This window comes from Stegastes partitus, unplaced genomic scaffold, assembly GCF_000690725.1.
Source record: "Stegastes partitus isolate 25-593 unplaced genomic scaffold, Stegastes_partitus-1.0.2 Scaffold882, whole genome shotgun sequence".
Lineage (NCBI taxonomy): Eukaryota > Metazoa > Chordata > Actinopteri > Pomacentridae > Stegastes > Stegastes partitus.
In genome coordinates, this window is record NW_007578613.1 from 41,074 (window position 1) to 67,672 (window position 26,599).

Genomic DNA, 26,599 nt, shown 5'->3' on the forward strand with positions numbered 1-26,599 from the left:
AAGTAGATTAATTGGGGGGGAAAAAAAGAGAGTAATAATTAAAACGTTTTCACACTGGCGAGAACTGAAAATTCTTTTAAAACAGACAAAGATGACTTTTTCAAATCTGACTAATACCATAACGTTGTCTTTTGCTCTGCTCACTGAGCCTGCTTTGTGTCTGGCTAGCTGCTGTCATAAGTGACTAAGAAGACATGGCTGTAAATAGGAGATTTTGGCCTGCAAAGCTCCTCATAACATAATGGCATTAGTCGTTAATCTTCGAGTTCATGAAATGTTGTGATGATACACGGACTGAAGAAAAAAAAAAAGCGGGAGAAAATTACAGGCTTTTATTGTTATTATTCAAGGAAAATTATATGCTTTTGTATTGGAAAGAGCAGTCTAAAAATTATACACGAAGATGGCCAGTGGCCACACTCAAATTAATGGAACCTATTGAAGTTCTGCTTTTTAAATGCAAAACGAAGTCTCCTTTGACCTATTCTTCAATGGTAATCATCATTGCTTTTTCAGAATACGCAGAATAGTGCTGATGCAGTAAACAGCCGCTTGAATATACTTGAGAGCTACATTCATTATATGTTCCCCAAGTGGTGGCAATGTACATGCAAATGAAAGCTGTGTGGTAATTGTTTTTAATAAAAGAAATATACATTATTCATTTAATTTCCAACTGAATCAAGTTCTGAATCTCACTCAATTACAGTGTAAGTAGCTGTGGCAAATTATGTTGCTGTTTTGTCTGTTTCTGTTTGTAGTTTTGCCTTTTGTTATTTTCATGCAATCAAACCTGGTGACACAGGTCTGAACCCGCTCATATATACAGCACAGTTACTTTTTTGGAGAACACAGCCCTACTCAAAATGTAAAATGCCTAGGTTTATGATTGGGAGTGAAAAACAGAGAGAAAGAGGCGCGATGAAAACGATGTGTTGGAGAGGAAGGTGGGGGAGAGGGGGAGACAGAAGGAGAACAAAGACCAGACTTGGAGGGAGCAGACAGACGAGACTGATTGTAATGGAGGCTCAGCTCTCGGCTTTAGAGGTTATATGCCAGAGTGCAGGAAGATCTCAATCACTGTCAAATGAAACTTCTGAAAACAATCCTGTTTCCATTCAGCAAAGTTCAACAGAGGAAAGCGGCGTGCTGATAGGAGTTTGACAGGAGAGTAATGTCCCCTCCTTCATCTCACCCCGTCTCCTCTTTGACCTACAGCGTTCCAAGTCAACTTGTACAAAATGTTAGAAAAACAGCTCAAGAAGAAGACAGGTCATCGTTAGTGTCTGACACCCTCTGCTTTCCCTTATGTTGCTGCAGCTTTACTGTTCTGATTGATGAGGGTCAGAGATAAGTTTATAGGAGCACTTTCTGCTGTCATCTGTTTGTAGCTGTCCTGTACAACATGTGCTGACTGGTCAACATACATACTGACATCGAAGTCATTTATGTGCTGTAGATTGGGGCTGGTTGACATAGTTGAAAATTTTATGACGATGAAATGTTTGTTTTTTCCCCAGACTAATAACTGAATGTACATTTTAGCAACATATTCTTAATAAAAAGAAAGTGAAAAATGGTTTATTTTAAATTTAACCACCTTTCTTTGAATTTAATCACTTAAATAAATAAATCTAGACACATAAAAATCAATAAGGATAAAGGAATAATCTCCTCCTTGATACACATTAAATAAAGAAAGTAAGCAAAACCTGGGCGCACATGGAGGACAACCAGGCTAAGGTTAAAGGTCCTAGTTGCCTGGACCAGCTATCACTGGAGGAAGACCCTGCACTGATCTCCACACAACCGCTGGTATAAAATTTGTCAGCCGTTGGAGCAGGTCACTGGGTGGAGGCGGTGGCGAACCAAGGGTCGTGATTGCTATTAGACCATGAAACCCATTTCGCAAAGGTAAGCACAGGTTTTTGTCATTTGCAGCTTCCACCAGGGGAATTCTCCAGATGCAGATGGATGTGAGGAGAGGCTCAGGAGGCCGTGGACGAGTGGAAGACCTGGACGAAAGTCACGGGGGGAGAGATGGAGGGTAAAGGGGCTCCATCATCAAGGTACTATGGGAGGAAGCAGACTCGGGGTTTGTTTGTGGAACCAAACTTTTGTGTTTTCTTGTTGGTTTTTGCAAGGGTTGCTAGGAACAACTATTTTTAATTGATTGGTATTGGCACAAACCTTTGCCCAGTTCTTTGTTTACATCTGTTGTCAAATGGCTAAAAGATGTTCTACTGAAATGTAGAAATGCTGTCCCCAACTTCATTTAATACTCATTTACTGGCCTTACGTTAGTAAGCCTTATTCAAGTCTCCATCACAGTGCTCCTTTGCAAACTAAACTCCCATAATGTTGTATTACAGCTAATCTACAGTACTTGAAGTGTATATAATCTGGATAAATGAGAGAGGCAGATACTAAGTATTAAAAAACTTGGGTTGAGAGCAAAAAATAGAATAGAATATAGAATAGAAATACTTCACTAATCCCCAGGCGGAAATTTGGTTGGTACAGCACAAAGAAAAACTTACCACCACCACAAATACTGATAAATAAGCAAAAATAAACAATAAGAAAATATAAAATGCAAAATGTACAATAAGTGCAATATGTCAAGTAGAGAAGTACTTTGTGAAGTGTAGTGCAAATAATGTGCAACAAAACAAGAGTACAACAGAAGTGTGCAAAAGGTAATTTCGATGATAAACAATCAAGACATTTGTAGTTACCGCCATTGATTAAGTCCTTAACTCCTGTATATATCTGTATAGTTTGGTGGCTCAGGCCTGGTTTAGATAATATAATAGTACATATTACTTCCCTGTGTATACATCATATACATTTATACAATTCTATTCTTTTTCTAGTCATTTACATAAAGTACAATCCAAGAATAAACTTAGACACTAGATGGTATGCAATGACAATATCTAAGCTCTCTGAGGGGCTTATTTATCTTTTATTTTGCCAAGAAGTCACTTAAAAAACAAAATGTTTTGTCCACTACAAAGCTGTCCAAGCTGGCTAAATGGATCGACTCGCCATGAAACTTTGGCATATTGCTTTAAATGTGCTATTTTTCAAATTATACAAGGATTCCACACACAGCCAAAGTACAGACATCATCCCTACTTTTAATTTCAGGATATTTTTGTTGTGTCTTTGATTTGACCAAATGCTCTCTCCCTCCTGCACTCGGATCACTGAAGCCTGTGGAAATTCATTATGCGCGGTCAAGGGCCCGAGGGACCTTTGTTGCCATCACCTCTCCTCCAGTCTCCACCTTAACACTTGACTTTGTTTATCGGCTCATCATCACAGCAGACCAACAAGGCCACTCATTAGCATGCAATTAGTGAATTGTGATCCGGTGGTGGATAAAGCAAGGCCGGCGCTGTGCTGTCACCTGTGCTGATGTGTCTAAACAGGCGCATGGCTGCATAGTTCATTAAGCAGTGAGCAAGCTATAATTGTACCATTTCATGAAGGGTGCTAGGGAATCGCTGTTTTCTCTGTTTCATTTCCTTTTTTTCTCCTTCCTACTATCTGCCTGCCACCCAGTCTTCCTCTCTAGTTGGTTGCTGGCTGATAATCAGGATTCACGTGGTAAGAGGTTCTTTTAAATCAAGAACATAGGATTCTTAGCACACCTCCTGAGATCTCAGATCTTTGATGAGCATTTCACAAGTGCTGCAGAGTGCAAATACAAAAAAGAAACAATGTGCTCGTGATTAGAAATTAACTGAAAAACTCCCAGAGCTCCTTACACTTGTAAAGCAGCAATGTGATTTTCCAATTTTAAAAAAGATGTTAATGGACTTTTTGTTTTCAATCAATGCGAAGAGCCCCCCAACTGTGCCCCCATGCTGCTAAAGTTTATCAAATATTAATTAGGTAGTCCACTTAAGTCTCTCAGAGAAACGTTTTGAAAAGACATACATACAACCACCTTAAGGTTGGAGTGTTGGGAAATCTGAATGGGCTCCTCACATTTAAATAAAGAGTATTACTGAGCATCACTGCTTCAATCTAAGTTAATAAATATGATTTATGTAGTAACTCTGACTCAGTGATTTGTAAAATTTCTGCTCATGGTGAATGAGATTTTGATCAGCACTATTTGTAGTAAAAGGGAGTTTACTATTTGGTTCACTCACAGTTCTCTAAATCTCGTTTTCGACAGCAGGAGGCAAGTGTTTTCAGTAAAACAACTTTGGTAAACCTACGGTATATAGACTGGAAAGTAGACTAAAAGTTGATGGTGTAGTTAAAGAATCAAATACATTTCTCAGGTGATAGTGGAACCAAGCCAAGAGCTAAAAAGAACAATACCATAACTGCAATGGGATGACAATTAATACCTTCACCAAATAGGTACCGCTTTTATTAAATATTTTTGTGTGATTGGTTGTTTGTCAGAAACATTACACAGATTTTTTTCACCTTCACTTTCTTTAAAATTGCAAGGTAGGGCACTGGATTTTGGGAATTTCATATCCAAAACCTTACTAACCAATGAAAACCCAACAGCATAAGCCACAGGGTATAGCCCATCTTGAATTAAGGAACCAACAGCCAATTTCTTTACCATCAACTCCAGCACCACTGCCATCACCAACAGCAACAAAAAGCAGCATCAGCCATGAAGACAACAGTGATTTTTACTCACATTGATATCCTCCAGGTCCAAGAAGTTTAATATGATGCCATTCCTCTTCCAGATGATTGGCGGACGCAGCGTCCCCTGGATGGCACAGGTAAGGACAGCACTGAGGCCCACTGTTACCGTGGAGATGCTGATTTGCTGGTCGTCTGCCAGGCTCAGCTGGACAACCTCTGTGAGAATGAGAGAATAAAACAGTAAGAAGAAAGGATTAAGAAAAAGGAGAAGATGGGGAAAGAAGGAAAAAAAGAAGGCATCAGAGAAGATCGCAAATCAGAATGAGTGTGCTGATGTAGTGGAACTGTGGCCAGGCTTAATACATTTCTAAGCATCCATCTCATTACTAGCGGACCAGGGAGGATAAACAGCTGTCCAGCAGTGAAGGATATCCAGCATGAAAAAAGACCACGTGTCAGAGGACACACAGCTAGCCAAATATCATTCTTCTCATTAAGGGAAATTTATGTTCATTGAAATGGCCATCCAATTCAATTCACCTTTACGGCAAATTAAGAATTATTCTTCACTGGTTCCCGTTGGCGCCATAAATAGTATCTGTCGCCAAGCTCTGAGGCAAAGCACAAAATCTACACGCAGTCACAGTTAAAGTCTGAAAACTTTGTCATTTACTGATCCTTTTTCTTACTGGTGGTTTAAACTTAACACTGAGTTCAGTGTTTAAACTCAGCATTAAAATGGTGTCTTTATTGTAAAGCGAGCTGTGAAACATGTAACAGTATGTCATCCAATCCTTTGTCTTTCTCTCATTGTCTTTTTCATTTTCTCTGTACAGACTCATCGCTAACAAAAAGATGGGACAGGAATGCTGGTGACAGTGAGATATTGTGGGATTATAAAATTCAGGCACGTCGGCGCTGACATGATATACGTCAGTGTGTGACCTTAAGTCAATACTGGATCGGGCACAGGATATACTTGGGTCGATAAATAAAAGTGGCACAGACGCCTGACAGAAATCTAAATGGAGTTGACCAAGCATAACACTTAGCAAATCATGTACATACACACCTACACAGGGCATACTCTGGTCTATTAACTGCCCCCATATGCTGTATAACCTTTTAGCACAGAGATATTTAAAGAAAGGATATACCTTAAAATCAATAAGTGGAGCAAAATCATGGGTTGTTGGGAAATTAAACATTCATGGATAATAAAAAAGCTTCATGCTTCATTCTAAAGAACACAAACCTAAACAGAGTGTAATGCAGACTAATTAACATATTCAAGTTAGTGAGCAATTCCCTGAGAAATCGAAACACAAGGAATGTATTTGAACACATCATACTGTACAGAAATGATATAAATTACATATGTTTACTATACAGTAACTATTAAAAAACACTATGATATATGAACTGATTAATACGGCATCTTATACAGTGTATATAAAAGATGTGTTTGATACCTCAAGTTTGGAATTTGCCCATCACCATCTTGGTCTTTTGGAGGTAAATGAGTGAGGGATGGGTTGGACTAAGAACTAAAGGACACTATATACAGTGATACAGTAGTGATCTGTCAGTCACAAAGTAACCCTACCTTAAAAATACCCTCCTTTATGATCTACTTTACTCTAAATTTGAGTATAAATTACAAATCAAACACCATGCTGTATTCAAAAACTCTTGAAACTAGCGAATGACATTATAAATTCAATAAGAAAACAATTACTTAGTAAACAGATCAAGGCGAGAAGTAGGGTCATTTTCACATAATTGTCTATACAACTGGAGCCCCCTGCTGGTTATTAGAAACATCTGTGTTGGACTCAATTTTTAGCTATGCCTGTCTTTCATAAACAGTCTGAATCTTTCCATCAAAACGTACAACGATCAAAATACAATGAGATTCTAGTAAAGCGTAGTTGAGTATGGGATCATATTTATCAAAAATACAGCTTAGCGAAATGTTATGCCAAAAAAAAAAAGTTCAGTTTCATGCCGAGCATCTCTCAAGTGCGGTAAATTCAAACAGTTCATTATGGTGTTATTGTTATTCACCTTGAATCCCATTTTGCCTAAAGACATGTCAACCAACCATCTTCGAACTCTCAGACTTTGCAATTGTCCTTCCAAAGTGGTTCTAAATTTAGCAAAGCAGCATAAACTTGAAACTATTCTAAGCATGACATTGCCTGACACAGAGCTTTCCTTATCCCATAAATCAAGCGGCTGAGTTGATTAAGAATAAACTACACTGATGTATCTCACATTTCTCCACCACTATGTACTGTCAGAATGCCTCTGATAGTAGAAAGTTGGTGCAAAACTTTCCAAAGTTCCCAGATGCCTGCTTTCTCTGTCTGTATCCATTCTGTCACAGTCTGCAGTATAATGATACACAAATTAATATGAAGGAAAAGCTCTGAACACTGGCTTTTAAGACCTGCAGTTTATGACTGAGCAACAGGGATGATACTGATATCACAGGAAATCTTCATTTCAGCATTCACATATTTCATCGTCCAAACAGATTTGAAGTAGATGGCTAACAGACTTTGAAATGTTTGTGGGGAACTTCCTGTCTGGATCCAGACTTTGACAAACGCTGTTGTAAAAGACCTCAGGATATTAGCTGTCTGTTTCACGTAGCTCTCCAGGTGATAGATATATCCGGCCTGACAGCTCGGTCTGTCAGTGATATTTCAGAATGCCTTGGGTACAGTGCACTGCCAGGTCCAACAAAGTTATAATTCAGCAGATCGGTAATTTGGGTGGCAGAACAGGCTTTGAGTGCCATGTGGACAGATGAGGGATGAAGTGCATTGATCTGACATGGCTTGGAGGGGTGGTTTCAGGTGGTACTGTGAATTTCAACTAGACCACTGCTCACGTTGAATTTTATACAGTGGATGAAGGCAAGAACTGTGTGGTTTTCTATGTCTTTATAGAGCAGTTGACTTTTTAGATGGACATCTAACACAACTTTGTATTGATTCTTTTAAGGTAGAGGAGTAAGGCCGCTGCTTGAAAGTCTGCTGGCGAGGAAAATCTCTTCAAAGTTGACTCTCTTCAAAGTACAAACCGTAATTAATAGACTATAGCAGATAAAACGCTAACTACTTTGAGGGATGGTGCTCTTCTAACAGCTACAGTTGGCACAAATAAGCTTGTGTTGGTGCAAAGAAGTTGGCAATGACGCGTGGAGTCACTGATTTGACATTGCAAAAAATAAATAATAATAAAAAAGGAGGAGGCTTTTATAATTTTAAGTTTGTTTATTCCAGAGTCACATAATTGCTATTAAAATAACTATCAGCATGAAAGAGAAGGGAAAAGGAGAAAATAGGTTACTATCTAATAGAAGTCAACAAATTATGCTATGGTCTCATATCAGATCAAACATTTAGCATTTTTCTGATTGTCAGTGTCATTGTTTATTTTAACCGGTTCCCAATAAATAAATAAATTAACCACATATACATCATACATAAGGCATTTCAAGGACGTTTTGTGCTCCAAATATCAATCATTGGCCTCACTGATAACCAATAATCTATATCTGTCTTGGGTGTGAAAAAAAAGCCATATTGGTCGACCCCCACGATTAAACTTCTGAAACATCTGGAGATTTTTGTGTACTAATAGCTAGGGTTTGAAATATCGACTGGTGAGTTTCAGCTAGAGCTGTGTTTATCAGGTTTTAGAATGAATACTTTGATTTTACCCTGTCGTGAGGCAGCGCTGTCAGTGGTGAAAAGATAACCTTCGGCTCAAAGCCCCTAATGCAGAGCTGTAACACTGCTGTCTACATACCAAATCAAACGAAGCGTTCCATCAATTCAAAAATGTGCAGCTGTGTTTAGAGATTTCTGCCAACCACCTCATATGAGGTCAGTCAAAACTTTCAAACTTTCTGCCGATGTATTACTTCTTACTTTCAAAAAAATAAGAAAAATAAAAAAAATCTACCTTCATGAGAGATGGACTGGTTGTGAAATTAATCCTGACACCATGAAATTAATCCTGAGGCCATCCTAACGCAACCTACTGAGATTACAGCCAAGAGACCAAGAAAAAGACAGAGAAAAATGCAATGCCATCTTCCTTAATGAAAAACAGGTGTGCAGTATTAATTACAAAATTTGATGATGGCTGTTGCTGTCACTTTTCTTAGAAACTGTGTCTAGGACAGTCATCGGGGTATAGTTTAAATGCTTTTTAGGTTGTAATTAAATCTACAAGACAGCCGTCAGCTGATTAAAGGTTGGCCTCTTGTTAAAACTGATAGAAACCCTGAGTAAGTGCAGGATCACTGACGCTCCAAGGGTTACCGTGATCTGTATGACTAACAATCTATGTAAACAAACTACACGGTGTTAAAATGTTAATTGCATAAACAGGCTTCACCCTATAGCTGTGGTTTGTTGGGTCAAGAGGCAGAGCTAAAGTCACTTTAACCCTAACATGAGATCAGTATCATGTTGTAGGAGCCCAGAAGTGATTCTTCACCTGACAAAGATGGCTGTGACAGGGACAAACACAATCAGAAGATCTTGTTGTGTTCTCCTTTCTAAGTTCCACAAGCTACTTACTAAACTAATTATGTAGGTTTTGTACACCAAACAGTGTTTTTAAGATGCAGGAAGTGGATTTCTTATAGTGACTCCTTCCTTTATTACAGGATCTCCAGCTGGCATGGACACCGAAATTGTGTCAGCACATTAGCCACCAACATTCATCTGTACCTCATTTGTTAAAGTACCCTTAGATTTAACCCTTAGAAAATTAGATATTTAGAAGGTTTTGCTATGAAAATGATCCAGCCCTACCTTTAAATGGCTTAGATGTAACTCTACATGGCTGTTTCCTCTAAATATCTCACTCTAGCTCACCAACTCACCCACGACTCTGCTCAAACATTGGAAAACTACGCTACACGACTCTACAGTACATACTGGTGATGTGTAATACTGGAGTAATTCTGACATACATGTTCAAGCTGGAACTCAATTGTGAAAAAGAATTATGAGTTTGAGTAGAGAAAGGCCCAGGTTCCTCAGGTTTGCTAGGTCTCAAACCCTAGAAGTCTGAATCTGTGTTTTGATCACAGGTATGCTGCAGTTTTAAGGTTCAATGTTCAGCCTTGGTGCTGACTGCTAAGTTTGCTCACGATGTGTCGTCCAGCATATCAAAACACTGGACGGACATGTTAATAGGCTGAAAAAACAGATTTTTGCCAGAGGGGGTCTTTAAGGTTTGTACCTAGTTTTTCTTTTTGAATACTTTTTTCTTTACCGCACATAATTTGACCTCGAGGATAATTTATCTGCCAACCTAATTTTTCAGGTTCAATAAATGAGCGTAAATAAACTTTTTTAAATGCATCAATATTAAGACAGCTGCTGACATAAATAATAAAATACATAAAAAACTTAAATTACAAAATATCTGGTCAGGAATTGAGTATACGAGTATTTGACAAGCATTCAGTGCCAGTCTTGATGCTTGGTACCAAAAGCATATTTTGGACTTGTGCTTGATCCCAGCCCTGTTAGCTGCAGCAGTATTTTACTCAACCACAAAGATTGTTCCGACATTCAGAGGAACTCTGCAAAAACTGTTCAAACATCCTCCCATGTTCTCTCCTGTTCTCAGATCGCCCAGACAAATTGCATATCCACAGGCAGTGCCTGCTCTGCCCTGGCTGGCTGGGGAAGGTTGTCATGACATTAGCTAGTTAATGATTCCTACACTTTCCCCCTTTTTCCCAAAATAGCGCCAATGTGTAAGTTAGTAATTGACTCTCTGGGGAATTCAGGAGCTCCACTGATCGATCAGCGCTGCTAACCAAGCTACAGATAGGCTGACAGGGCCAACAGGGAGGTTTCCTGTATCCAGCTCTGGAGTGGTGTATAGTACAACATAAGCAAAGAGAGGAAGAGGGAAGAAAGTAGAGAGAGCAGAGGAAGGAAGGCCAAATAGTGGAGGAAATAAATAAATACAGAGATAAGGGCTTGAAAAGTAGGGTGAATAAAGCAAGTCCAAGTAGAAAGAAGAACGGAATATCACAAATGAGACAAAATATGAGCTCAAATGCAAGAGAATAAGTATGTAAAAGAGGATCAGCAAATGAAAGAAAAAGAAAGACATGCTGAAAAACGGACAGATACAAGGGTAATAAAAGCAAAATTGTGTGCGCATGCGAGCCAGGAAGAGAGACAGATTTGATGCAGAGCACGTAGAGGATCTCGCAGGGAATAACTAATGTGGTGAGCTCAACACTGCAGCTCACAGAGTTGTCCCTTTCCACTTGTATGAGACCAGCCCCTCGTGAGCTGGAATAAGACATCAAGCCACAAAGCAGAGAAGCAGAACACAATGACTTTTTTAGAGGGTAAGACAGATAACATCCCGACTGTAGACTAGAAGAAGGAACGGGAGAGGTGTTGAGGGCCAGAGAGCAAGGAGATAGGGAAAGACGGATGGAGAGAGGGCAACAGGTGACGGACTGGGATGCGAGGAGTCATGCGAGTCTGGCCAGGAAGCAAGAGAGCAAGCTGACAGATACCCAGCAGGCATAGTTTTACTTAGATGTGTATATCAAACAGTTTCCATCCACTTAAAAACTGATCTATATTTAGGTGAAAAGTGGAAGTAAATAGGAATAAATGCCTAGTTTACATGCATGACCATTGTTTGAGCAGCATCAGAAATATGTATCTCAGTGTCTGGAATAAATACAGAATGAAATATAGTGCTTTAAATGATGAAATAACAACCACATGTCTCTTCCTGTCAACGGATAAAACGTTTTTAAATTGCACAGAGCTGAATCTCCCAGCAGTGTCAGTATTTAATAGAAAAACAGAGTATACCATAATTGGTAACTCTGATTGAATCTCCCTCTATAGGCAATTGGCAAACATTATGGTAACATATGATGCAAAGTAATCTTGATACAAAACTAAATTTTCCATTTTGAAATAAGATGAAAATACTGAGATCCAAAGCATACCCAGGGAATTCTTTTTTTTTGTCTTCAATTACTAACTTAGACTCCAGCCATATTTACATTTTACCTAAAATACTAATACTAACATATACTGCATGTATAGTGAGAGGTAAATATTTTTTCTCCAGCTATTCAGCCTTAAAGTCCTCGTGTGAAATGTAGTTTTGTGAGGAAAAACAATTTGACGAGTGGTCACTATTTTCGACCTAATGGATGTGTTGTGTGGACTAAAATTTGATAGAATGAGTAATACACATTTGATCAATGATTTCTTGCTCTCAGATGAAAACCATGATTTTAGATGTTTGCGTTTACTGCTAATTGGAGAACCGTGTAACCCTGTGCACCTCAAAAGATATGCTGTCTTCAAAAAAATAAAATAAAATCAACAAAATTGCTCCATTAATCAGGACCAGAAACTGTATAAAGAGAGAAAATATATATTTTTAGCCTTCCAAAGATCCTTGAACTACTTATCTGTCACATACCGGACCATCAGAAAACAGAACTCAGGTAAGCTTAAAATATTTCATATTTCATCAAAATGAATTTATTCTACAGGTTTCATTAAAAAAAATACAAATAAAATTAAATAAAGTCCTTGTTCTACCCAGATCCTGTAAAAAACAAACAAAAAAAACAAACCACAAAGAATTCTTAGAACTTGGAACTTGGCTAAAAAGCCATTAGTGACTTTACTGATGGTTACTTCAAAAATTCTGGGGAACTTTTTGGTTAAACTGGGCTGAACTGCAGGCGGTGCTTATTCAGAACAGATGGAGACAAATTAAAAATGTGAGTAAAGTATCTATAGTATGTAGTCATTATTGTTTACAGTATTGGTAGAAAAATCATACTGTTATATATGCTGATTCCAGTTTTTATCAAGTTTTGTAAAACAAATGAAGAAATCAAAACAATTTTTTCCCCCTTCTTTTGATAATGTATTGCATGATAACTTTGTCACACTGCACAAAGGCACTTTAGAGTTTTCTCTTCTTTGAGCCATGGTCAGGCTGTTTCCATCAAGGTGCAGGACTTTATACTGCAGTGAAAACTGATAAACTAGGAGCAAGTAAAACAACCAGAAACTGCTTGGGGTTCAGAGGTTTAAGTAGCACAGACCAGCAGGTTTTTTGGGGTTTATGAGAACAACCGCAAGTTATTTTGGAATCTGGCTTACTTATAACACCTCACCAGCAGATTGCTTCTTTACTATCACCTTTTTCTCGTGATTAGTCTGTGTATTTATCAGAAGGATAGATGTTGTATGAGCCCATCCAGTGTCTCTTGCTAAACCCAAAAGGACAAACATACACACAGGCTCTCTCTGTGAATTCTTCACTGCCTTGAGCTATGACACCTTTGACATCCCACACTAACTAAAACACCAACAGACTTTCTCTGTCTGTCTGTCTGTGAGTCTTGGTGGGGGGTAGTGTGTCACTCATGTGGCAAGTACATCCTCTTCCCTTCATGTGTCATGTATACAAATACGTGCACCCTCCATTATTCATATTCCACCCTCATGAAAAAAAAAAAAAAAAAAATCTCCTCATTCGGTAAATTAAGATTCAGGCATTAATCATTAGGCTCATCACTGAGTGAAAAGCAGCTGCTACAGTAAGTGGGCTTGATTTGGCAGCCTTCGCACTTCCTACATGTTCTTGCAAAGCTGCCAAACCACCAACAGAGACTTGTAGGATTCAAAGCAACGGCGCTCTAAGGCTAGCCTTTAACTAACGTCACATTTTAAACAGGAAACAAAATGGATTTTCTCGTTGATTGTTGCTATGCAACCACCAAAAAGCATGACAAAAGACAATCTTAGACCACCAGGCAATGCAGCACAATGGTTTTGTGTCAAGCTGTTTATAAACACAGGTTCCTCACCACAGAGTACGCTTCCAATCATCTTCTGCAATACCGGGAAAAATGCCTGGAAGCCATTAGCAATAAGTGCACCAAAGAAATCTACACCGATGCTTGACGATGCAGAGTGTTTTCGTACTTCACGGTGTGCTCAGAAGTGTCCACACTTGTCTTTGACGTGTAGAATAAAAAAGAAAGATGTCGACAGATGCATAAAGTAAATCCAAATGAATGCTTATAGTTGGTTAAAAACACATTCTGGCCCATTGAAATATACAATCCACAAATAAAAACAAAACAAAGTACGGATAAGTGAGGATTTTTTAAAACATTGAATTATTTATTTATTTTTTTTAATGTGTCCAGAGGGCTGACGTAGGAGTGAAATCTTAAGATAAATGGACTGCGCTTATATAGTTCACATCTATCCTAACAGAAAAAAAGAGCTTTGGGTTTATTTTTCTCTTTCAGACATGTACAGTGAAGGTGGAGATGCTATGCAAGATGCTGGCCTGCCCGCCGGGAGCACTATGGGGCTAAGTGTCTTGCTCAAAGACACGTTGACAGGTGGACAGGACTAACCTTGTGATTAATGAAAGTCCTACTTTACCTCCGGAGCCACAGCCTCCTATGCCGTGACAAGATATATTGCAACATCAAAGTGCAACAGCTAATTCTGTGAAACAAATACCTAAAAAACCAGCGAGGTTCTTCATCACACGGAGCAAAAAATTCTCAAAATTCAATATTATCATTTAAACAGTCCTGCCTGATTTCACCCACACTGATCTAATATAGTGAAGATATTAAAAGGATAGCTACCTCAACTGTAATAATGTCTTCTGAACATAATGACACTGGTGGATTTGTGCAGCCCATACTGGGAGACAGGACTCCCACTGGGAGCCCACAGTGTGTACAAATGATCTTGGTGTGTCAGTGTGCATCCAGTATGAGGGCTGCTCTCTGCAGGTGGGCTGCAGCTATTAGTAAATACATCAGCCATGTTTCAAACACACTGACACTCTGAATTAATAGCATGTCGTGTATCATACTACACACACACACTCATTTTCTGAGTAAATCAAAACGATGCACTCAGTCGGTTAATCCTATGCATAACCTGTATATCACATCTCTTTCACATATTGTACATGCACACTGCTCATTTACCGTTTCTCATACACAAACACTCTCCTGCATATCTTATGTACACATAAGCTCTTATTCTCTCCCGCACACACACACATACACGGACACACACATATGCAAGAAATTCATGCTTTCTCTTTGAGAGTGCTGGCGTGGTGATTATTCATGGGAGGGAGAGTGGGGATGAGCAATCAGCGGCCAGCTCATTAATCACACTGGATGCAGACCCTTAATCTCCTCCACAGGTACAGAGAAATCCTCCGCTGCCACTCCTCATTGCTTCTCTAACTTCCCCTTCCTCTCTATCTCACTCTGCCTCCTTCCCTCTTCCTCCCACCGTCTCATTTTCTCTCTGATGCCGTGTTTGCATCTCGGGCTATTTCTCTCTGTCTTTGTCCTTCGCCAAGCTTCTCGTGCTCTTGATATCTCTGTGACTCTCTGACTGCCTGTCAGTTAAGCCCTCCGTCTCACTTTTTCCCTTTTCTTTATGGTTTTAATTTGCCTCTCCCTCTCCCTTCCTTGTCATTCTGCTTAATGCGCCTCCTTGCCCGGCTGTCTTGACTTCCTCGCAAAGTAACAGTGGTGCTGTTTTTCCAGTAGAGCCTCTTCAACTGGGAAACAAACAAGACAGAAAACCAGGAAATGTGTGCAGGAAGAAGTATTTTAAACCAATATGTTCCATGCTGTATTAACAAACTGAGAGTGGCGTTTTACTGGTAGAGCTGGTTGTTCCTGCTCACCTTCTGCAGCTGCAAAAGCATTTCAAAAACAAGGCTGGAGATATTTTACAGCCGCAGCTACTTTTTCAACCGACTGGTGATTTGTGTTGGTTACAAGTTCAGAACCACATGTGCTATTTCAGCCTTAAATAAAATTAAATAGTTATAGGATAGTTTATGGTGAGTGCATGATAATTTGAGAATTGCCACCTCTTGCTTTATGAAAAACAACCTCCAGCGTTTCTCAGAATAGAACACAGTGCAATAAGACAGACGGTTAAATTATACTTGTGTTTTTTGAAAAAATACAGGTTTGAACAGCCAACATAAATGAAAACACCTTTGTAGGAATATAATAACATACTTTCCCAGTACTTGAGAGCCATGCTTATATTTTTTAAAAAAAGCACAAAAATAACCACTCTGCTGTCAAGAGTATATATTATTCAAGATATCTACCACAGTCCTTCTGGAACAGCACATTTCCCAGGCCATTTAAAGGGAACAATTGTCTCCCCCGCATTATTTAATGACCAATTTTGCAGGAACAGGCTGCTAACAACAGAGCCCATTTCTAAGGTGGGTGGTGCTGCTAAGCAGCAGAGTGCACTGCAAGGCGGCAGCTGACACACACACAGGACGAAGCTCAATAATGAACTGGCATCAATTTGGTAATGACAGGGTAGAACTCTCTTTACTGTGTTGTTCTGTCCCTAAGGGCAGGAGGAACCTGTCAGGAAAATAAACAGATTCATTGTATGTCTGGAGGGTTGACAGAAATGTTTACCTAAATGTTAGCCTCCACACTTCACAGATACCAACTTTTATCATGTGACCAGACGTTCAGTGTTCCGTTGCTTGTGGGTGTTTCCGTCGTTTGATGCAGGCTCAACAACCTTTGTTGCAAAGCTTCTTTAATGTCAAACCTGTAAATTGCCTCACAGTAATGTAGTTAAAAGGGAAATTAAACCAATATTGGCTTTTAAGCTGGTCACACTCCGAGTCATCTCTCCACAGCTTGTTCAATGTTTCTTATGGTCCGACTCCTGAAGGTCAAAGATGCTGCGACCTTCTGGCATTATCAAATTACACTGACAGAGATGAAAGAGAGCTTGTTGCAGACTGTCATGTTTTTGATGACATTTTTCTTTCACAAGTGCAACAGAACGCAGTCTGTCCACGAAATTTCTTTACCCTCGCAGCTCATATTCTATAACTCAAAAAGACGCAACAGTGTAGGACAATAAAACAGAGTCAATTTATTTTGACTTTCATTTTAAACCAAATTAGCTTGTGGCAACAAGCTGGAAATCTAATCAGCATGAAGATGACGTATTTGGCAAGTTTTACTGTTAGCTTGTACCTGCTTCAAACTAATAAATGTCATCATTGTATATGCAGGTTTACGTACATTTTTTATTCGCTTGGAGGCCAAAACAAGAAGTGGCTTATATAAATTAACTGCCTGTTCAACATTTTTAAAAGTGTATCGTGGGGGGGGAGAGAAGAAGACAAGATATGAAGAATATAGAAAATCAAGTTCAAGACACAGCTTTTGGGAAAAAAAAGTCTTATCTTTACACTCTTTGGTTTGATAAAACTGAGGACATTTTAAGTCTCAAAGGCCAAAAAAAGTCATCCTGCTCTGAGAGGCTTAATGGAAACAAGCTGACAGTCTGGAGCTAATCTCCCATACTTCATTTGGCCAGATGAGACCCAATTCATTAAAGCTATACTCTCATCTGATAGCAGCATAAGATCTCTGACAATCTGGGTAATCTTTCATCTTTATGGAAAGAAAGAACGAACCCCCCACCCGCCCCCATCTCTCTCCCCCCCCTGACTATGCCTCCTACTGTAAACTGCAAAGGCATTTTCTGACAGGGTTGGCTAAGTGGTCTTTCTCGTTTTAAAGCCCTTTCAGCCTTGTGGAGGAGGAGGGTAAGAGAGATTAGTGGCCTGCAGCAGAACTCTGCACTGCAGGAGCCACAGCTTGACCCGACCTGAGGGTCCACCTCGACAGAGACAGAATACAGAATGAGATGTGTGAGTCTGGGTCCATGTAGGAGCGCGGAATTGTTTAAATGAGCAGGAATGCATCCCAAGTTGTGTGCAGTCTAGGACAGTTTTCTGATGTCTACACATACAAACATTACCTAACAATATCCTGATTAGAGCTGCAGAACAGAGGAATAAAAGGACCAATCATTTTCTTTCATGCAGCTCCCATGCGGGCTATTTTCCAGAGAAACCACTCCAAGGTTAAAGAGGTCAATGGACCCTTGAGTTTAGATTGTTGAAGTGGCTGAAAGCACAACAGAAGGTACGCTATTTTGAATTTGATTATTTATTGTACAATTGGGAGAGGCTGTGCAAATGTATTCTCTTCTTCAGAGACAAAGAGAAAGGTTAATGTTTGACCAAGCTAAATGTGAGAAAAATACTGAACCCTAATGAGACTTCTGCAAAGAAAAAGGAAGCAAACAAGCGCATTATTTCTTCTTTATTTCGTCTTTCTCAAATGAACTACTGTGGTCCAGTTATGTGTGCTGCTTTTGCAATACTATACCACAGAAAACAGTTTGAATAAATGCTGTTCTACAGTGTGACAAAATGGAAACACTTATCTGGCATTACACAGCTGGTCGTACGAGATTTTTTTAAGATCGCTAAGCAGCTTTTCTATAAAATATAGAAACTAGGTTGCGAAGCCCATATATGTTTAAGCAATGCATTTTTTTGCGGTTCTTAAAGCAGAAGCTGTTGCATTAAAATTCTCTTCATATACCCTACTTTAGTAAAGCAGGACGGTCACTGAATAAAATACAGGAGTTGAGATAAATATCACCACCATCAGTTAAATACATTTTAAGACTCGTAATAATTCTAAATGGGGAAATGCTGAAATTGTAGCTGAAATGCTTAACAACACCTCTGGGTTTACCCACCACTTCAAAAAACTGGAGCAGACTGTATTTCCAATAGAGTGCACACAGCAGGAAGTCCTCAGACCTTCACATCGCACACATCATACAAAACAGCACCGTTCCTTCAGCCAAATTAAGTTTTTCTGACAGTACTCACATCCCAATAAAAAATTCAATACTTTATATTGATGCTTCTGCCCTTTTAGTGAACACACGTGACATCGTTTTCAGTTCATGCTTCTGCCCTTTTAAGAAAGTCAAATATTCTAACTGTCTGACAAAGCTTTAAAATAATTGGTTTTGTGATTAATGGTCAGATCTAGTAAATAAAACTATCCCAATACTGTGGTGTGGGTGCAAGTTAGATGTAGATATAAATAAAACTGACTTTAAATAAACAGACAAATAACTATTTTATGATTAAATGTGTGCGTAAAATATAAAACTGGATCCAGCCTCATTGATCTGTTTTGACGGAGCAAGAAAAATGGCACAGGCTCAGCTGTTTCCAGCAAAAATAACAAGGTACACCTGTGTTGCAAATGCAGAAATGATGTAAAGTTTGACCTTCATTTATTTATTTTTTAAAATATTGATCCAAATGGGATTTGCTGAGCGTACATGTTCTTTTTCAGCAATGCTATATATCATATTTGTACAGTTCTACATGTGCACACCTGGGAGTTGACGTAAAACCACCTTATTGTGCTGCAAGCTACTGAACGGCAGCTCTGTTGGGGTTAGATGCCTTGCAAAACAGCAGCTTGCCTAATTCAGGTCCATCACTACATTTCTGATATAAAAATTTGATTCCTGATGCTTGCAGACAGTTTGGTAAGTAACGGAGTCATGATCCAAACTGAGGATCTCTAAGGATGATGTATCAACCTCTCTATGGCAAGACAATGATATAGAATGTGAGAGAATAAAGAAACATTCTCTCACTTGGGTGTTTTAGCCTATGATAGTTTTATTGGGATTATTTTATTTTGTTCTTTATATATTTGACTCTGTTGGTCTGTTTGTTTTTTATGTTTACATTGTGATTATTTTCTTTTTTTTTCTTTTATTTTTTAAATATCCTTGATCATTTTTCTGCTTTGTTTTCGACCCTGCATTTTAAACCCCAGAACCCAACACCCACCTAAGGCAAGCTTACCAAGCTTGCCAAGACTCCAACCTTTATCAGAACTAGAAAAAGAGACATTTTTAACTTTTCAATTACTCATCTTGGATGTGCTGTTCCATCAGAAAGCACTGGAATCCAAGCTGTAAACTGTAATGTTTCATCAAAATCACTTCTAAAATCATTATTCTTACTGACAAACCAGATTCTGTAAAACATTGTGGGACTTTTCAGCTGAAACAAAATAAAAATATAATTATCAAATGTGTAAAATCAACATTTTTTTCCTCTTTCATATCAACAGTTCATATGGATAGTTGGGCATATATTTTTGACTTCTCCCTGCTTCTAGCCATGGTTGTGCTGCTTTCACAGGGGTGCAGGTTCAGCAGGTTCAGGGAATAATGCCCTTGCACCTTGAAACTCTGTTTTGGAAAGATGCTATAAAAATAAAGTTATTATTGCTAATAGTATGGGTATTTTTCAACAGAAACTCGATTGCATCTTTTCTTAGACCCCCCCTGCCTGGTAAACACTCACATATTTTCAAATCCCAAATTGAAATATGCACTTTCACAAATTTGGCATACTTAAAATATTTGGAAATATCTGAACTCAAACTCAGATATTTACACCACTTGGACTATTCCTCAGCGTTAACAAAGCTCTTCCAAGGCCATAAAAATACTTTACACGACAGTTGTTAAAGGCTGAGTCATACAAAAAAAAAAAGTTCATGATGTTTAAACAACTACTGGAAGTGCAACTTACTTTAAGAATGTTTAACAATTCATACAAACTAACACCTTGAACCACATACTGAGCCGCTGAAATACCACGATTTTTCTTGGAGAGAATAACCTTCAGAGTGTGGTTCTGAAATAAATACTAAGGAGTGAAGAAGATATCTTCCTGGCTCAGGTTTTGGGTTCTTTATTATCTAATGACAGGGGCTTGACTTTGTAGAATTAAGAGTGAACATTTGTTGATTAATGTAGCTGAGTGTTGGCTGACGTATCACATTTACCATCAAGACATTTCCTGCAAATATCTGAGTTCCAGGAATCTGAGCTCATTAGATTTTACAATAGTAACATAACACCGCTGGACTGTTTTTCTGACTGTATAATTACAACCAATGCTAAAACCTCTGAATACATACATCATTATGTTTAATATGTGTCTCCGATCCAGTGCCTGTGATTTAATAACACTAATACTCTCATAACATTAAAACTTAAACAGTCCCTTGTCCTTGTGGCTGGGGGACTATTCAACAGAATGGCTGACAATAAAAAAAAAAGAAGATTCACTGGAAGAAATTGCATTTTGCCCCAGTAGGTTTTTTTGGGGGGGGATTTGAACATTTTGTCACTTTTTCAAGGAGAGTTGCTCTTGAGGATCAAAGGTGCTTTATAGTCGAAGCCCCAACAACTTTGTTGTTATTTCATTCTGATTCAAATCATTTCTTGGTTACGCTGACTTTCACATTATTAACTGATCAGTATAAAACACATTTTCGTCTTTTACACTTTGGTAAAATGTAGGCCGATTAATTAGTAGAAAAATGAACTAAATAGGCACTGCAACGTGGCTCCATTATAATCACTAACAGGGGTTTTAAAAAGCTGCTGATGAGTTGATGAAGTTGAGTAATTGCTGCACATTTTCCCCCTGGAGTTCTTTCTCTCTCTGCTGTATAATAAATTATGGGAGAATAAACTTTGTCTACACCACGTGTACCCCACACACTACTAAATTATTATGGATCCTCCAAGCATGACAGGAGTTTTGGAAATAACTAAGAAAGTTTCAGGCTAAATTCCTGCATGCCTAATGATTAAAGTGTGTGTGTGGGTAGCACAGAGGCTGGAGGGCAGAACTAAAGTGAGAATGACACGGGTATGATCCCCAACCGAATCCTTTCTGACCTCAAGTGACCGGCCTGTTTACAGGAGATAGTGCGCTCATTTTCGCACTCGCTGGCTGTCACATTAACAATGCAGGTGACCGAAGGCGTCGCTGCAAAAAGAGGGACAACACAGAGGCTCGGCCAGTGTTTATTCAGACCTTTCTCGTGATGGCAACTTTGTAAACACGGTCCATTATGAGATGTATAACAATGAGGTATTTGACAAGGCATGACATCTCTGAATTTGTCCCAATTTGTTGCAGACTTTCATTGAGTGATACACAAATGTGCAATAAGCAGAATTTACAAATGTAGTCACAGGCTAGAGATGAACAGTTTCAAATAAAGATCACAGCTTAAAACAATGCAATTAACAAATCACAAAGACTGCAGTTTAGGGTATTTATTGTGCAGCATGTCTGACCCAGGGTTAATTTTTCCTTACCTTATTTAACTTGATTGCAGGATGTGCAATACTTAAACATGCTGCTCCTGAGCCATTAATGAACAACCTGTTTTATTGTCAGGGATCATATTACTTTGCAATGAGACTATTATATCTATTAGTATCATGATTATATTTGTTCAACTTTACACGGTCAAAGCTTTGTGAAATTATTCTATCTCCTGGGACATTTAAACTCTAAGTTCTCATTCTTGTATGAGAATAAAAAGCAGTTTGATGTGTGGTGATGTGCATCTATCTATCCCAAATCTTTCAGCGTCTATCACTGTCTATGAAAGGTGCAGAATGACATGAAACACTAATGTAACAGAGACAAACATTTTAAGTATTCATCTCAGGGAGTCCATCACGACTAGCTTACAGAACAGCATTAGTGCCCAAAGGCATATCATGTGTGACAAAATCAGTCATGGCTCTTGTTTTTTACGTTTTTCAAAATTTACCTTGAAAAATGTAAATGTTTGCAGTGGATTACAGACAGAATGTGTGTGTAAGTAAGTTAGAAAGCAAAACTAGCAAGCAGGCTATTCTGTTGCTCCACTATGTTTACAGTCAAATCATACAAATCTAAAAACTGAAACTGATGTATTTCATGCAACCTGAATAACACATAGCTACACATTTTATAGTGGCTCACACGTACTGTAACAAACAATTTCACAAAACTAGCTACACATTCCTCCTTTATTTTTCACGATGCACCATTGGCAATGTGTTTTTGTGGCAGTAGCACTCGATAAAAATGAACAGTAAAAACTAGGGATGCAGATATATCAACGACCACATCGGTAGGGGATGATATTTTTTTCCCATATATCAGTATCAGTCCAATGAACAAATTTAGCCGATGTGAAAAAACGATGATTGTCTAACATTAGCGTCATCGTCTCTACATTTGATATTGCTGCTATTACACAGATGTTTTTACTTAAATGGTTCTGGACTTGAACGTTATATATGTTTAAATATTATTTACATTTGTTACGTAAAAAAGAAGACTATGTGGTCTACTTTGGGCTTCTTTGGAACAGTTTTCACGTTCTCACAGTGCTTACTTATACTCATTTTTCAGTGTGAACAAAAATTGAATATCGACATCGGTAAAACCAGTTATCGGCGATATCAGAAATCTTAATATTGGATATCGGCATCGGCCTGAAATTTTAATATCGTGCATCACTAGCAAAAACTAAACTGGATAATGAAATTCATATCTTTGTATTGAGCACTAGGGATGCATAGTCCGTGCATTATACAGAACCACGGACACAAAGCTGTGCAGAAATAAGGTGGAAGGAACCAGTTATGTCAGCTGGCACGAGGGGGGTTTCCATATCGATATTCTTTAGAATTGGTTTCCCATTTAAAGAAGAAAAGTCATAGGTGAGCTGATGTGCTTCAACTGCAGTGTGTGGATGCAGGTGAACAGAGTGTCTCCATAGATGCACACATGCTACAGAAAGCAACAGTGCAGAATTCCATCTGAGTTATTTTATGGCAAGAAAGGATGATTTTCATGGGGGGAAAAAAGCAAATATGTAATTTGGATATACACAGATGAGTTTTTCGGGGTTTAATCGATGACCAGAGGAGGATTTTAAAAAAAAGAAAAAAAAGCGAGAAATAGATTAGATTCTGATATGGTTGTATTTTTATCTCTCATCTGGTTTATGCCTTCCAAACTGTGCAGGAGCTGCCTGCAGCCCATTACAACGCTGGATGTCACATCTCTGTTCTATGACATCAAGGCATCAATCTGAAAAGCTTCTGAAATTCTTTCTGGATTTCTGATGTGTAGTACATCAATACATCAAGGTGTTCCATCTGCGTGTTGCTTGTAACTGGGATTTAGCCTGGCAAACCGAGAAAAAAAGAAAAAGAAAAAAGAGAGAGACACTGCATCATCTTGGTACAAAAAAGCCTCTGAGCTTTAACCCTCAAGCCAGCTCAGTGCATGTTGTTTCAGAAGACTGGGTTGAATAGGAGCTTGTTGCCACAGGAGATACTGTGTACTAACATTCAGCTGGGAGCGTGCAACATTGAGCTGAGCCAGAGAATCAGACCGCACTCCTGAGAATAAAGACTTTGGAGATTTGGGATTACCTGCTCCCCTATCATCGCTCGCTCGCTCTCTCTCTCTCTCTCTCTCCGTCGTACACACTCACTTCAAAATGTCTGACTATTTCAGCTTCCTCTAGTTGTCAAAGCTGCACTTTCAAGGTCTACTGAACAAAAACTCAGGCTTTAGAAATTCTTTGAAAACCACTAAATGATATTGGCTGGCAGTGTGACTGCTATACAGGTGTGCTGTAATTCTTTCTAACAGCTAAAGTAAGGCTCAGTCTCATTTTATGAAAACTGTAAAAAAGCTAATCGAAAATTCTTACTAAAACACCAAACTCTAATATAATTAATGTTAGTGAGACATTTGAAACTTTCCATTTTGCAGTCATGTTGTGTTTGGTGTCCTGGTACATTATGCTTCGTATTTGCAAATAAAGACGATGATTATGAGAAATATATTACTCACAGCTTGTGCCTAGTTATAGTGCAGTCCAGCATTAATGCATTATCAGTGAAACTCGGGCTTTAATGAGTGTGTGCGTCATCTATGGTGTGAAAACGTCGGATTTCAAGAGAGTAATGAAAAGTTTGTCTTTGTCATAGTTCAGTCATAAAAAAGGCTAAAGCGCTGAGTAGCATCTGTCGTGCCTGGCTGCTGCCAGCACAGTCAGTCACATGAGACGGCAGAAGAGGATGTTGAATCACGCTCTTCTCTGCTGCACTCTTTCCATCAAAGTCAGTTTTGTAGTTTGGCGATGTGGAGACTATTTTACAGCATCTGTACTCTGTATGCAGTACAGGGAAAGAAAAAGAAGCTCAGATTCAAGTGATAAAATGCAAGTCGACTCATGATCTTGACTGACTTAAGGGGTGATTTTAGTAATTTGTACATGAGAGAGCATGCAATCATGTATTGTGGATCTGTGATCTTATTTTGGCATGTGATCTGCTTTTCAGAGGAATCCTACACGTCACTTTCTTCTACGGTGCATATACACAAACGAGCTGCATATACATGAATGCGCTGCAAAAAGAAAACGCTGCAAACACAGAAATACGCTGCAAAAAGAAAACGCTGCATATACAGACATGCTGCTTAAACGAAAACAAATGCAAAAAGAAAACGCTGCATATCCAGCCACAAAACAGACTTCCCCAGGCCTCTAGGGGCAGTAGTGAGCCTTACACCTGAGAGGCAGATAACACTGGGCGAAACAAGTAACGTTAGTTGAGGGAAAAGCTGTATGAAAAGCTTTGTATTCTCTCGTCTCCACGGATAAACATAAATAACAGAGAGAACACAGGGAAAAGACAGTAAAACACCACTTCAGCACCCATAGAACCACAATGACTGAAAAGCTAAAGACCTAAAAACTGCATTTTCTTTTTGCATTTCTTTTCATTTATGCAGTCTGCTTTTGCAACGTTTTCTTTTTTGCAGCACGTCTCTGTTTATGTAGCTCAGTTGTGTACAAGCACGTCATTTACCCCCGTCATCCACCGTATACTTCAGATCATTAAACAAAGAAATAGCAGCACTGTTCAAACTAGTGACAAAATAAGGATGATGCTCATTGGTTACATTGTGCAACTTGGACATATAGCTTACTTTGTAAATTGTATATAATGAATAGCAATGAATAGACTAACAACCTAAAAAGAAGCATTGATGTGAATTCTTCTTACTAGAGACTGTGGCGACTGTGAATGATGATTGCTGGAGTCTAATTGTGTCAGCTCTGGTGTCTGCAACATGTTTAACCCCTCAGTTGATTCATTTTGTGTAAAGTTGTAGTTGTTGTAAAAGTTAAACAGATTTCTCTGCAGTATTTGGCCTTTTTTTCTGGTTATCAGTTTTTTCTTTGTATTTTTCACTTTGTATATTAACAAGCTTGACGACTAACTGTACTTGATGTATAGTATATCTTCTGCTGTCATTCTTACTGAGGCTATCATCGTCGCACTGTGTGGGGTTAGGTGAGGCTGTACATCTGAAAGTACGTTGTAAAAAATATGTTTATCCATAAATGTTGCCACTGAAGATGAGAACATTCTCGCGATTCGGATAGTGGATCGTAAATCTGCCCCAATAAATTGTGATATGATCTTTTGGACAGATTACTTACCCCAACCTAAGAGTGCCCTTAATATCTCCCTGTTAACTTTTCCTCATGTTAAAGCCTCATCAAAGAAAACCGAATGAATTTGGCAAACTTCTTTTTTGTTTGGATACCTGCAGTTTACCACAGATGTAAATATAAATTACAAGCTTCCTTTATTGCATCTGGATTCTTAGTCATCATGACAGACTTGATGAAGCAGATCTGCTTGCTTGTTGTAGAGCAAAATTATACAAATCCACAACAGTCAGTAGTCCGCTACTGCCAAACTTGTTTACTGTTAGACACTTAACTCAAGTACAACTTGGTATTTCTTATTCAGGAAGTCAAGAAGTATGACTCATTGTCTTTCATCACTGAATTACTGTTTCCCCTGAATGTGTGTTAAGACTCTTAAAAGGTGTGTACGAGATCTTGTGTTTCCATCCCATCTGCCCTTCCTCACTTCTTCTTCCCTCTGACTCCCAACCTTTGTGGTTCTGCCTCTTTTCATCCTCACTTCTTCTTCTTAAATGTATCACCTCTTGTCTCTCATATCTTTCATTTCATCTTCAGTGCAGCCCTAAACTCTTACAAGCACCTATTTAGGTA

At 38.7% G+C, this 26,599-nt stretch overlaps 1 protein-coding gene across 1 annotated transcript in view; it reads right to left on the reverse strand.

Annotated features, from left to right (window-relative positions):
- fstl4 (follistatin-like 4) overlaps positions 1-26,599 on the reverse strand; it is a 213,367-nt gene that overhangs the window by 35,451 nt on the left and 151,317 nt on the right. The window contains exon 6 of the mRNA XM_008293395.1: positions 4,679-4,845. Coding sequence (XP_008291617.1) covers positions 4,679-4,845 — 167 coding nt within the window. The remainder of the gene's footprint in view (positions 1-4,678; positions 4,846-26,599) is intronic.